The sequence below is a fragment of the Falco punctatus genome (genome assembly GCF_963210335.1).
Source record: "Falco punctatus genome assembly, chromosome: 4".
Classification (NCBI taxonomy): Eukaryota; Metazoa; Chordata; class Aves; order Falconiformes; family Falconidae; genus Falco; species Falco punctatus.
The window spans coordinates 2,039,462-2,051,770 of NC_137583.1; the positions used below are offsets into that span (position 1 = coordinate 2,039,462).

General features: G+C 37.8%; 1 protein-coding gene across 1 annotated transcript in view; it reads left to right on the forward strand.

Annotated features, from left to right (window-relative positions):
- Nucleotides 1-12,309, forward strand: part of IARS1 (isoleucyl-tRNA synthetase 1) — a 108,151-nt gene that overhangs the window by 35,950 nt on the left and 59,892 nt on the right. The window contains exon 12 of the mRNA XM_080385403.1: nt 3,659-3,757. Within this exon, the coding sequence (XP_080241529.1) occupies nt 3,659-3,757 (99 nt within the window). The remainder of the gene's footprint in view (nt 1-3,658; nt 3,758-12,309) is intronic.

The following is a 12,309-nucleotide window of genomic DNA, read 5'->3' on the forward strand; positions in this document are numbered from 1 at the left end:
TTGAATAGCATGATTGGTTTGTTTCTAACAGTTACCTGGAGGAAGAAGGAGAATTACTCTTCAGGTTTTACATCCTTCATTATTTGGGGCAGTTTTTGAAAAATGGCAGCCCAAAACCAAAGCGACGCTTGTGTTTTTCTTCTGTAGCAATTCAGATGTACAGTCATGGCCTTCAGAGACAAACCACTAATGCAGAAATGCTGATTCTGTACAGCATGCTTAATCCTGCCACGCTGTTGACATTTTTGTTGATTGATGATAAGTTGCAAGCAGCACCTAGCAGCAAATTATCTGGTGGGAAGAACGGAACAATGGATTCCACTTGGAAAGCTCATTTCACTGCCATCACAAATCAAGCCATAATTGGAATATGCTAAAAGTAGAAGAGTAGTTCTTAACTTCAAACACAGTTACAAGTTATTTTGATTAATGTAAGAAAACTTTGAAGTCAGACTCTTCTACTTAATGTGCTATTGTTCATGCTTTCCCCAGAAACCAGGCAATTGTTGAATCCTCAGGATGTTGAGATATTTTCTGTCTTTTCACATATCAAATTAGGGTCCTTCTCCACACTTTCTTACTGTTTTGATAAATAGTAATCTTCTGTCAACTAAACTTTAAAATCTGAGGAAAACAGTAACAACTTGGTAAGTATACGGTAGGTAGTTTCCTGTTAAAATTCCCCTTCACTGGAATTGAGGAAGGTGGAGATCATTGATCAAAACTGCTTTATGTATATGTGAGATCTCGAGAGTCAGTACAGTCTGAGTAGCAGTTTAACAACAGAAAAAGCAAAAGTAGGTAGGGTGCCAGCTGAAATGGCCATCAAGGCTACTGCACGCCATGCTATTGAGAACGGGAAGCTCTGTCATTGACAGATAGAATGCTTTGCCTTTTTCAAGCCAGTAAAAGCAAGTCAAGAAGCGTCTTTAGTAGTACGTAGTGAGTTATCTATCATTTGTTTCCTAAATTACAAGAAAATGGAATGGGAATAAGATCACAATAACTTGTTTTAAACAGCTGTGCAGTCCAAAACAGGTATGAGAAAGTTATTGGGAGTGTGTAGTGTCCACAGAGAATGATATTTCCAATCTTTATCTTTTCAAGTATAAAGATTGTATTTCAGAGAATGTTGTGCCACAGAATTAGCAAAGGAACAGGCATTTGCTCAGGTGCTGTGATTCCTCTGATGCAATTCTAAAGGACGTATTTGTAAGGGGAACAAAACATTGTGCAGTTGAGGCAGAGAGGAATGTTTAGGCAGGAATTTTGTAAGCATCAGTCTCTGATTTAAGGATCTGGATGATTTTTCCCTTGTATTGATAGAAAACACAACCCAGCAATAGGCATTTCTCATTGATTCTACAGCAAAGAATTGAATCTGGTGACTGGTGAGAAGGTTGAGGAAACGAGGGGCAGAAACGGTTAAGATGTCACCAATGGGGCAGATTTTCAGGTTATTCTTTTCTTGTCTCCTGCTGAGGCACTGCTTGGCAGTACAGCTAGAAGAAAGAAAATGTTCAGGGGAATTGTGCCACCTCCCCTTTCGTACTGCCTTCACGTAGGTGGGAACAGTGCTCTGTGGGTGATTTGGAATGGTCCTTGAGTATTACAGACAGTGTTATGTTGAAAGTCTGGGGAATGGTTACACCTTCATCTGCTTGTCTCCTTTTTTGTAGATCCTTTGTGTCTGAAGCTGCTTTTGCCCTAAAGCTTGTCTTTAGTCAGCCCCATCGGTCACCTGCTTCTTCCTGATAGAAGTTAGGTACCACTTTATTGTCCCAGCATTCTTTTTCCAGTATTAAGACTATGTGGGAAACTGGTTATTATCATGTTTTATTTTTCTTGTTTCGAGTAACTCAAGATCTTATATGTGATGGCAATGCATCACTCCTCAGTGCATCTGAAGCAAGATGCTCAGTGAAACTAGAATACTTCTGGAGAGTACTTTGTTGCTTGCAGAATGCTTTTTCTACTGCGATCTTGCTGCTGTGTGAGGAGTTAACTGAACTGTTCCTTTTTCTAGGCGTTGGGACTTAAATTTGAGAAGCAGAACATCCTAGCTTAGCATGTTTGCATTTAATAGCTAGAACACTACTACATTATTATTACTTCGACTTCTTACATTTCCTGTAAGGTTATAGGTTCTTTAACTATTAAAATATAAGGTTGAACCATTTAGGTTATTGTTAAAAGGAAATATCTTTCAAAGTACAGTAGTAAGAGAAGTTATGTGTTTTTTATTATTGGGCTTTATGCAACGTGAATGCAGTTTTTAAGGTTTGAACAACCTTTGCTGTGGGTTTTCTTTTCTTCTGCTGGTCAGGCAGGTGTATGTTTAGGAAGTACTTCCACAGTAGCAATTTTAATTTACATCATCTGCAGTAGTTTGTGCATTTCAAATGAGTCCTTGCTATAGGTATAAGTAAAATGAATTAAGCTTTTCAGATGGGTTGCTTACAGTAATAACTGCATGTAGGAGATAGCACTAGTTTCTCATGGTCTTGGCTTTTGAATTATGGCTGAGCAAGTGAATTTCCAAGTTTTGAGGCAAAATGACTTAGACGAAAGTAGTTTTTTAGCAAACATTTTGTGAGCTCAAATGATACTAAGGGAGAATGAGTTTCTTGTCCCAGTGCTGTTGAAGCTTCTCTGTACCCATGGATTCCAAACCACAGAGCTCAGTCTCCTTTTCCAGTTTGGAGTAGTGGGATGGATGTGAAAGATTAGAAATGTCTGAATGCTCCTATAATGACTTTTACCCACTGATTGATCACTGGATCCTTTAGAAGGATCTATGCTACTTGAACAGTCTGTCAGGACCTTAAGCAGCTGTATTATGGAACTGACAAGTAAGAGGCCGGGTTGAGAGACAATGCAGTCAGATACTTGGAGATGCTAATTTTACTAAGCACTTGAGGGAATTCATCAGTCTGTACACTGTGCTCTGTAGTGTTACCATTTCTAAGTAATGCCAAGTTCTGAAACTCCTTCCATCTCATACAGGTTTTGTTTCATTGAATGTTGAAGTAAGGAACATATTAAGATGTCTTTATAACTTATTTTTATAAGCTTATCTGGATCTCTTTCTTTCCTTCTCTTCCTGGAATTGGGACATTCTCCTAGTTAACCCTGGCTACTGCTACTTCATCTTTGATTATTATTATTCTTTTAAATGCAAACAGCAAAACCATAACATAATGTTTTCAGGATGATATACACATAAAAAAGATACAGAATGAGCTCATGTGGAAGACTTAAATATGACTCACTTTAATAGTTCCTGAAGTTCATATCACTGTACTATGTAGGCACATAAATTTCAAATTCAGGTATTGTTTGAATGTTCTCATGATTTCTCTTGCTATACAATTTCCTTTAACTGCTACATTTGAATGCTTATAAATTTTTTTTTTAGGATTTGATTTTAAAATAGTAGCTCACGTAAGTGTAGCAGTTTGTGTAGTTTAAAAAAACAACTAAACAACCAAACCCCAGCCTTTGTAACTGTGATAATGTTTCAGGAACAATGAATTCAGTCTGTGGAAGAGGGACTGTCATGTACAAAAATAGAATTTAAAGACTGCTTTATAAATTATACAGTACTGAAGATGCTTTTGTTTATTTTGCTCCCTTCCCCATCACCTTCCCTCTACAGGTCAGATACCCCATTGATATACAAAGCTGTGCCAAGCTGGTTTGTAAGAGTGGAGCACATGGTGGAGAAGCTACTGGAGAATAATGCCCAATGCTACTGGTAATGTCTCCTGCATATATTTTTTTTTTCTTTGCCTGGAATTGGGTGTGTAGAAGGTGTGTGTGGCCGCATGCACCTGCTGGAACTCTACAAAGCTGTTTCACTGTTGGTGTCCTAAATTAACTTCGTATTTCCACCCTGGTTTTCTGAGCCAATATTGCTGGAAGGGAACTGGTAACCAGTTTTAAAAATTGCTTTATCTCAGGTTTCACAAATGTGCCTCAAACTGGTAGAGCAACGGAATAGTTCTTCCTGACATCAATAGATAAAACCTGCTTCATTGCCTATCAAACCTGGTGCTTGAACATGTTTGCACACTGCTCTTTTCTTGTCTTGAGAAAGGGATTCTTTGCTTGTGTAAAATCCAGTGAGAAATATATTTTTGGGTGTAAGTAAGGTTAAATACCTACTAATAATTTGCAGTGAAAAGCATTACAGGATCATTAAAAGTATCCTCAGGTCATGTTTTACAACCCTAAGCAGTTCGACATGAGAGAAACTGCAAAGGAAAATCAACCTGCAGAAGCATGGAAGTGCACAGTTAAGCCTTCCAAAAGGGTCCCCTGGAGAGAGGAATTTAGGCAGCTAAACTCTGGGTATATATTGTTTCAAATTAAATTAATTTTTAGATGATAGGTTTTTTTTTTTTTAATCTGGTTATTACAGATATGGTTGGTTACTTTGTCATAGGTGCATTTGAAGCCAACCGCTCCACCCAACCCCCCCCAAAACCGCCTAACCCAGCTGCCCTTGCTTGTGTATTAGTTGGAATTAAACAGTTTCAGAGGTTTAAATCAAAAAAATTAAATACAAAAAAATAAACAAAAAATTTTAAATCTTTATATGTATATAGGGAATGTAAAAAATATTTGTATGAAATTTATGTAGAAAACAAACAAGTTCTAGATAATTTAACTATACTATTAAATTAGGAGTAAGAGGGAACCATTGGTGATGGTAGCCGTTTTGGGGGTCAGTCATGGGTCGGTGGTGTGTTAGTAACAAAAGGACCCTACCTTATCCACTTCCATAACCTTTATTTTTATTTCCCCTCCTCTCATAAACAGTTTGCGCCTGGGAAACTGAGACCAGGTGGGCAAAATGTGGAGGTTACAGCCTTGTGCAGTTGTACTGTGTGACGTTTCACTTGTTCTGTCTCGCTGTATGAGGATTGTAGGAGAGCTGGGATCGCCTCTCTGCTCAGCAACTGAGAGGATATTAAAGAAGGTGACTCAACTTTCAGTGAGCGCTTACAGCTTATGTTGCGTTTTTTCATGGACGGTAATTAGCAATTAAATTCTCCATGAGCAGCTTTTGCATAACTGCTTATGTGGTATAAGCACTGTAAATATTGAAATATGTGGGAAAAGTTAGTGATCCATGATACAGACTGTCCGAAAATGCTGCAGCGTTGGCTTGCTAATAAGCACATGCCCAGTCTGTATATGTAAGAATATTTTATAGATTAGTAAGTGTTGCTTTCTGTTTTCTGTAACAGAACATACTGTGATCCTTCTTTTGGGGAAAAATAAGCTGAAGAGGGGGTGAAAGTGTTTGTACTTAGCTTTAATTAGCTTTCTCAAGATGCTTTTACTGTTTTGATGACTGACAGTAGACCTGCATACTTAGTTTTTTACATGAACACACAAAAAATGTAGTGATCCTGTTAAGGAAGTGTTTGTATGGTTGAGATGGTTTTGCTTTTCCAGAAACAAAGCTTCAAGAAGAAACTGCTAAGTGACCTCCACTCATCCAGGAAACGTTAGTAAGGATTAGTAAATAGCTTGAACCTTAAATTGTTTACATATTTTGGTTTTAAGTGGTGCTTTTTCTAAGCCTTGAGTAGGGGATACAAGTGGAACCAAATATGAAAGCTGCCTTTGCAGAGGTTGGATGGGAAGGGCAGGTGATTGTATTGATTGGCAATCTTCAACATCCTTAGAATTAAAGTAGCCGTTTGTCCTTTAGGCAATTCTTGAGTCTCAACAGAACTGCCTTAATTGATCAAAGAATGGTTTCCTCAGGACTTCTGTCAAAACAGTATGGTCTTAGAGATTTTGAGAATATTTTTGGGGGGGAATACAGCTACAAGTAAAGCTGTATTATCCCTAAATATTTAATAAAATAATATTAATACATACTTCCAGTACATGATTCCATAATAACTAGTTAGAAAACTTGAAGGCTTTTGTTAAATAAAGGTATAACAAAATGGCTTTTAAAATTTAGCCTTTTAAAAGAAAGACATTACTTTTAAGGTGTTTTTTTTCCTATGTTCTCCACTGATGTCAATTTTATTTGTGGTATAACTTTGTAAGCTGGTGTTGAGAATGCTAGCTTTCTTCAGTATTCATTTATTTAAATTTTGGGAACTCTATCCTTCCCAAAACCTACTTCTTTTGCTTTTGAAGAGACTTGATCTCTGAAAGTGTCACAGGAATAATACCTAGCTTTTTAAAAAAAATTATTTTTGGACTCTCTAGAGCTTCAGTATGTCCTGAAAATGAGGAAATTGGGGATAAATGCTTTTCAGACTACATTAACCTTTGCAAAATGAGTTTGACTGCATTGCTTTTTTATTCCTATAAATGACTGATAGGTGTACTGTCCCTTAAGAATAGCTGCACTCTTTATAGATATCCTTTTTGATGAAATAGATTAAACATAGTTGGACAAACTTTGCAACCTGATTGCATTTCTAATTAGTTTTTTAATGAATTAGCCTACTGATAAAGCCATAGTTATTAAAAATTTATTAAAGCCAGCAACTGCATCTTCATTTTTCAGAATTAACTATGACTTTCAATAATGATTACATGAGTAATGTGCCAGCATTTTTGTGAAATCAGAAACGAAAAAACCCTCCTCTTTCTCCCAACCTTAATGCGATCAGAGTGGAAAGTCACTTGAGCTGGGTGTTGCTGAACATGCGACAAAGGATTGGAATGGCATTTAAAAGGCTGTGTTTCAGTCTTTAATCCGTGACCCCTTACTGAATGTTCTTTTTATCACACAACTGGCAGAAGAGATTATTAAAAACATATATATGATGTACTTAGAAAAAACTCATCTTGTATTTCATACTCTGACAACTTCCTACTGTGGTACTTGAAAGAGAGGGGCAAATTCAGCTGCTGTGCAGTTCAGGGCTGTCAGACCTGGGATTCCTGTTCTGTTGATACGGAGATCTAGATGCAGCAACCAGACCTGGGTCCCTGGTGCAAGTAGTCTGGATTTCAGCCTTAATTGTAACTATCATTTTATAGAATTATTTGTTGAAAGAATATTTCCTATATAGCCACAAACAGCTGGACTGTGCCACCTTAGATCCTGTTACATAATACAGGACTAACTCTTGTCATCATGGAGTTCGAAGTTGGCATAAATTACAAATTTATAGGTTATTTTAAAGATTAAATTGGTGCAGTTTATACTTGTGTTTCTAAACTGTTGTAGTTCACACTTCTAGCAGTGTATGTAATATTTTTTATACTTGTAGGCTGATAGAAAAAGTTCTGTAGGCTGTAATATGTATTTAAATACCAGCTTTGAACTCTTTTTTTTTTTTCTCTCTTTTCTGTTTTTTTTTTTTCCAAATTACTTTTATTTTTTAAAAACTGCCCTCACTTTCAGTTCTACTTCAGTAACTCTGGAAAGATTTACCTGTAACTGTTGACGAGTTTCTAGGTTTAGAGACTATTGTGCAGTTCTGACATTGTTTATGTAAGATGTTACAGCACTTAGCATAGTGGATGATCGAGCTTCAGTGGAAGGAAGGAAAGCAGGGACAGAAGACAGTGAGGGGCTTCAAAGAAGCCAAGTCTTTTGTTCTTTTGTCTTCTTGGCATTGGAAAATTGAGGCATTATAATAAGAGCTTTATGTATATGTCCTTACTGAAAATGGCACACAGAACATCCAAAGGCCGTTTTGCTAGAAGTTAATTTCAGGGTTTACAAAGTGTGGATTTTGCACACATTTCCTGTTGTTCCTTATATGAGCACTCTTAAGACCAAGTGTTTTCATACGCGTCAAACACATTAATCTTTTGAGAAGCTTTTGATCTTGGTCTTTCTAATCTTTGAGCAGCCACAGCCTTTTCTGAACAGCAGACTCTCCCACCTGTTGGGAGGTGTGATTTGATCACAAATGATGCCTGTCTGGTATCATAAACCCAAAGGCTGGTAGGTATACCGGAGATGCAGTGTAGGGCCCCTCTGTGATGGAAAGCTAACGTTTGTTCTACTAAACTTGTAGTTTTTGTGCAGATGAGAAATCAGAGTCTGTAGCAGGCAACAGAATTTTAAGATACACCAGAATTGTAGGATAATGGAGGAAAATCAATTACCGAGTCTTTCACTTTCCTGCTTTTCTTTTTTTAGGATGTCTCATAGGGTATTTCCTGGTTTACTAACGTTAATAAATACGTGTTATCTGGACAGTAGTTTGCTTGTTTTGTGTGTATTTTTTTTTTAATATGACTGTGACACCGTAACTCTTCTTTTGAATAATCACTCACACTTTTCTTACTGGGGAAACGTGATTGGGTCTTCTCCCTAGTAGTGCCTGTGATGGGTACAGCAGTGGGTAGTCACTAGATGGCAACGTTTCCCAAGGAGAGATTCAAGGTAATGCCATTGCCTACAGTAGGAGGTGAAAAACATTTCTGCAGGGTTAGCCTTGTGCTTGTCGAATTCAGAGCAGCATAACTCGGAAAATTTGATTACTGGCTGTTATCAGACATAGTTGAGGATTAGAAGTGAATTTTGAGGCTTGTTCCAGTTGATTTTGATGGCTTGAGTTTTGCCGTGTCCTGTATTTGCAATTTCCTCTCAAAGCCTCTTGAGCAGAGATTGCTGGTTGTATCACGAATACAGCAGGTATCTTTTCTGTCCCAGTGAATGGCCATCAAAAGCTTGTTGTTTGGCTCAAGTAATCGCTTACTAGAGACTCCAAATGTCAGTTCACTAAGAATTATAGTACCATGTTCTCAGGCAGCTGGTAAACCTAGCTGCACGTGCAGCATGGTGAATGTCTGTCACGGTTATAGGAATGCAAACATATTTATATATATAAATTGAAATGAAACCTAAGTGGTAATGCAGTATGGAAGTACTTTGTAACGGAATACGTCAGAATATTCCAAAGGAAACTATGCAGAAAGAAAGTTTCATTTCTCACTGGCTGCAGGATGCAGGGATTTTTGCTATTGTTGATAAGATTAAGAATTTGAATAGCAATTAGTGTGATGTCTGGGTCATACAAGTAAAATGTATCAGGATTTTTTTGATGTGTATCACACAATTGGCGGTTATGGCTTCAATTAATCTTGACTTGTCAAGCAGCTGTGCACTGCTGACGGCAGGGTTGTGATGCAGTCTGCAGCAGCATTGCAGTCTCACGCGGAAGTGTTTGTTGCTATGGGAACCAGGATAAAGGAGTGAAGAAAAACATTGCTGTATCAAAATGATTGAAAGTGCTATTCATTTAGCAAATACAAGCTGCGTATAAGCAGAAAATTCTCTTGCACTGTGGAGGCAACCTGAACTCATGGGGTATGTGGTTGTGCACCATTCTAATCGGCTTTTGTGAATTGAGGAGGAGAAGGAGTCTGCTGCAGTGGAAATTTTGCATGCTTTGCAAACACTGACCTTTCCTCTCTCTTCCTGTTTCTTCCCTCCCACCTCCCCCAATGTGTAATTAGGTCCATGATACAGATTGGCACTAATTAAAGTGTCAAAAGGGCATGAATAGTTGCTTATTTTATCTCCTTGAATTAAAAACCATTAAAAATCAATTTGAGGGCATGTTGAAGGAGGCTTGTTATTAGAGTAAATTAACATAATGGAATTTAAGACTGTCTTCTAAGGGTTGGTTAATGTTTAAAAAGTGAACTCTATACCTAAACCAAAAAAACCCAGCTGTTTTGCTATGAATTTAAGTAATTCCATACATACTTGGTTTAATGACACAGAGTAACTGCTTGATTAGCTTGGGTTTTGCTGTTACAACTCCTCTGTCTTCTGGAAGAAAAACTTTCTCCTTTTCAGTCATACAAGTGACTACTGATTTCAGGTGTTGCTTAAAATCTTACCAGCCTGACAAATGAAAGGATAGATCTGGGACCATCTTCTCAGAACCAAACATGTCGGATGCAATGTGCTCATCTGGTATAAGATTTCATAATTCACACTCTTCAAGGTAGCGTTTTATTTGTCAACTTAACAGTCTTAATTCTTAGGGACTGTTTTTCAAATAATTCATAAGCTGAGAGCTTTCTTCAGTCAGTAATTGTGAAGTAAATATTATCCAGTACTTAAAGTTGCTGTGTTTTTTCAAAGAATGTAATGAATAAAATTAGCTGATGAGAAGAATAATTAAGTGAGAAAGGATTAGTGTATCTTTGTGTAACATCTTAAACAGCTTTTAATGGTAAGTTTTATGATAAAACATATGAGGCTTCTGCTGTGGCAGTATTTGACAGTTGTTTATTTCAGCAGTGATATTCATATTTACAGAAAAGAGGGACAGTACCGCTTGGAGACAGAGCTCCTGTATCCTGCGACTAGGGCAAGGTGAGCCAACTCGGAGTCATGCAGAGCACATCTGAGCTTTGGAATGGAATAATAAGTCAAATTCAGTATTTGCAATTGTGTTATGAGCACAAGAGAGATGCTTCAAAGGAACAGAAAAGGAACAGAAAAGGAACAGATGTCTTGATCCTTTTAATAAGGCTCCTTCTGGATTATGTAATTTTTTTACATCCTGCACATTTCTTTTCTGGAGACAAGAGTCAGAAAGCAAATATACTGATTTTAATTGGTGCTGTTCCTTTGGTATTAATTGGTGATGAGAAGGCACTGGATCAGCAGCCATGGTAACTTGCTGTTAGTGCACCCATTCATGCTCTGGGATTGAAGATGGTCACTAATTCGCTATTTGCAAATCTATCCCCACTTTGCTTGTGTGACTTGGATGCTCAGTAGTACGTAGACTTTGAAAGCAAAGATGACTGTGTTGTGATAAACTAATAAATGTTAAAGGACTGGATTTTCTTTTACTCTTCATGGGTTTTTTATTTGCTTGTCAAATGGAATTTTTATTTTAGACACAAAGAAAATGAGCAGCTACCAAGAAAGGATGTGGGAGTTCACTGTGCAGCTGACTTAGTAATGCATGGATTTAGCAAAACCCCGAATCTGCTTCAAAAATAGGAACAAATGGTCAAAAATGGACATACAAAATCGGAGCAATAACTAATTTTCATCACCTCTGACCTGTTACAGTAGAGTTTTGTTATGGGGAGAGTATGATATAAATTAGCATTCAAACAAGTTGAAGCTGATGTACTTTCAGTCAAATTCTTCCTAATTTATGATTTGACAAATCAATATTTATCCCTTTGTGATATGAAGTTCAGTTCCCTGAACTTTTCAACTCCTGAAATGTCTGCATCCTGCAGTTTTAGTGCACTAGCCTGGGTGCCAAGAAAGTAGAAGCAGCTAGTATCCCACGCTATTCTACATGCATGAATCAAGAGCTTCACAACCTGCTGAGACAGCAGCCTTCTTAACCTTGCTAAATATTTAAGAAGTATGAAGTCCTATCTGTGTGATTTTGCAGAGAAATTTGAAAGTGAAAATCAACACAAGTTGTAGGCCAGTTGGGAAATAACCCCCCCGTTGTTAACAGCACAGTTTTAGGAGCTGCAGCAGGATGCGTTGGGAGAGGAATTGCTACTTTGATTTCATTTGCAACCTTGTGGAACTGTTCGGTGCTGGAGCTTGACCTTTTTGGAGATCTGCATCTGTTTGGTGCCGTTAGCAGTGGGTTGCTCTAAACAGGCTGTAGCACTAATCACCTTGCTCATCATAGCCAACTGCAAATTCAGCGGTCACCAGCATAACACAAATTGTGCTTTCAAGCTGAAGGGAGTTTATGATAGATACCTGATCAAACATGGAAAGCATGTAAGTTGGTATATTGGAAAGGGGTTTTTTTGATGTCTCTCTGTGTTGTAAAATAGGAATATTTATGTGGGTGGCCTTGCTTTTAGTTTTGAATTTTGGTGGTGTGTGGGGTTTTTTTTTTTGTAATTCTTTTTCAAGCTTCTAAATACCCATGCTGTGAGGACAGTTTCCATGCAGAGGTCAGTGTCTGGTGAATTGTGCAGCTGTTAACTTTAGGGGACTGTCAGCTTTTGGATTTAGTCAAGTGATGTTTAACAAAACTCCAAATTTCCTGAAAGCTGAGGACCAGTATCAGTAGTGATTCATGGTTTTATCACAGTCTTCTCAAAGTCACAATTCTATTTGCATTGTACTTGGGAATACAGATGGGAAAAGCTAACTGGGAATTATGAGGAAGACTCTGGGGCTGATAGATTAAACATGTAGTGTAGTCTCAGGGTGAGGCCAAGTATCTTCAGTGACTGCACAGGAGAAAACGGAGCAGAATTCACTGGAGGGCAGCATTCCTCTGGCTGCTCTCACACTCCTTAGTTGTGTAAAACAAAACAATCTGCAAATTTAAGAAATCCCTGCTTCGTGTAAAT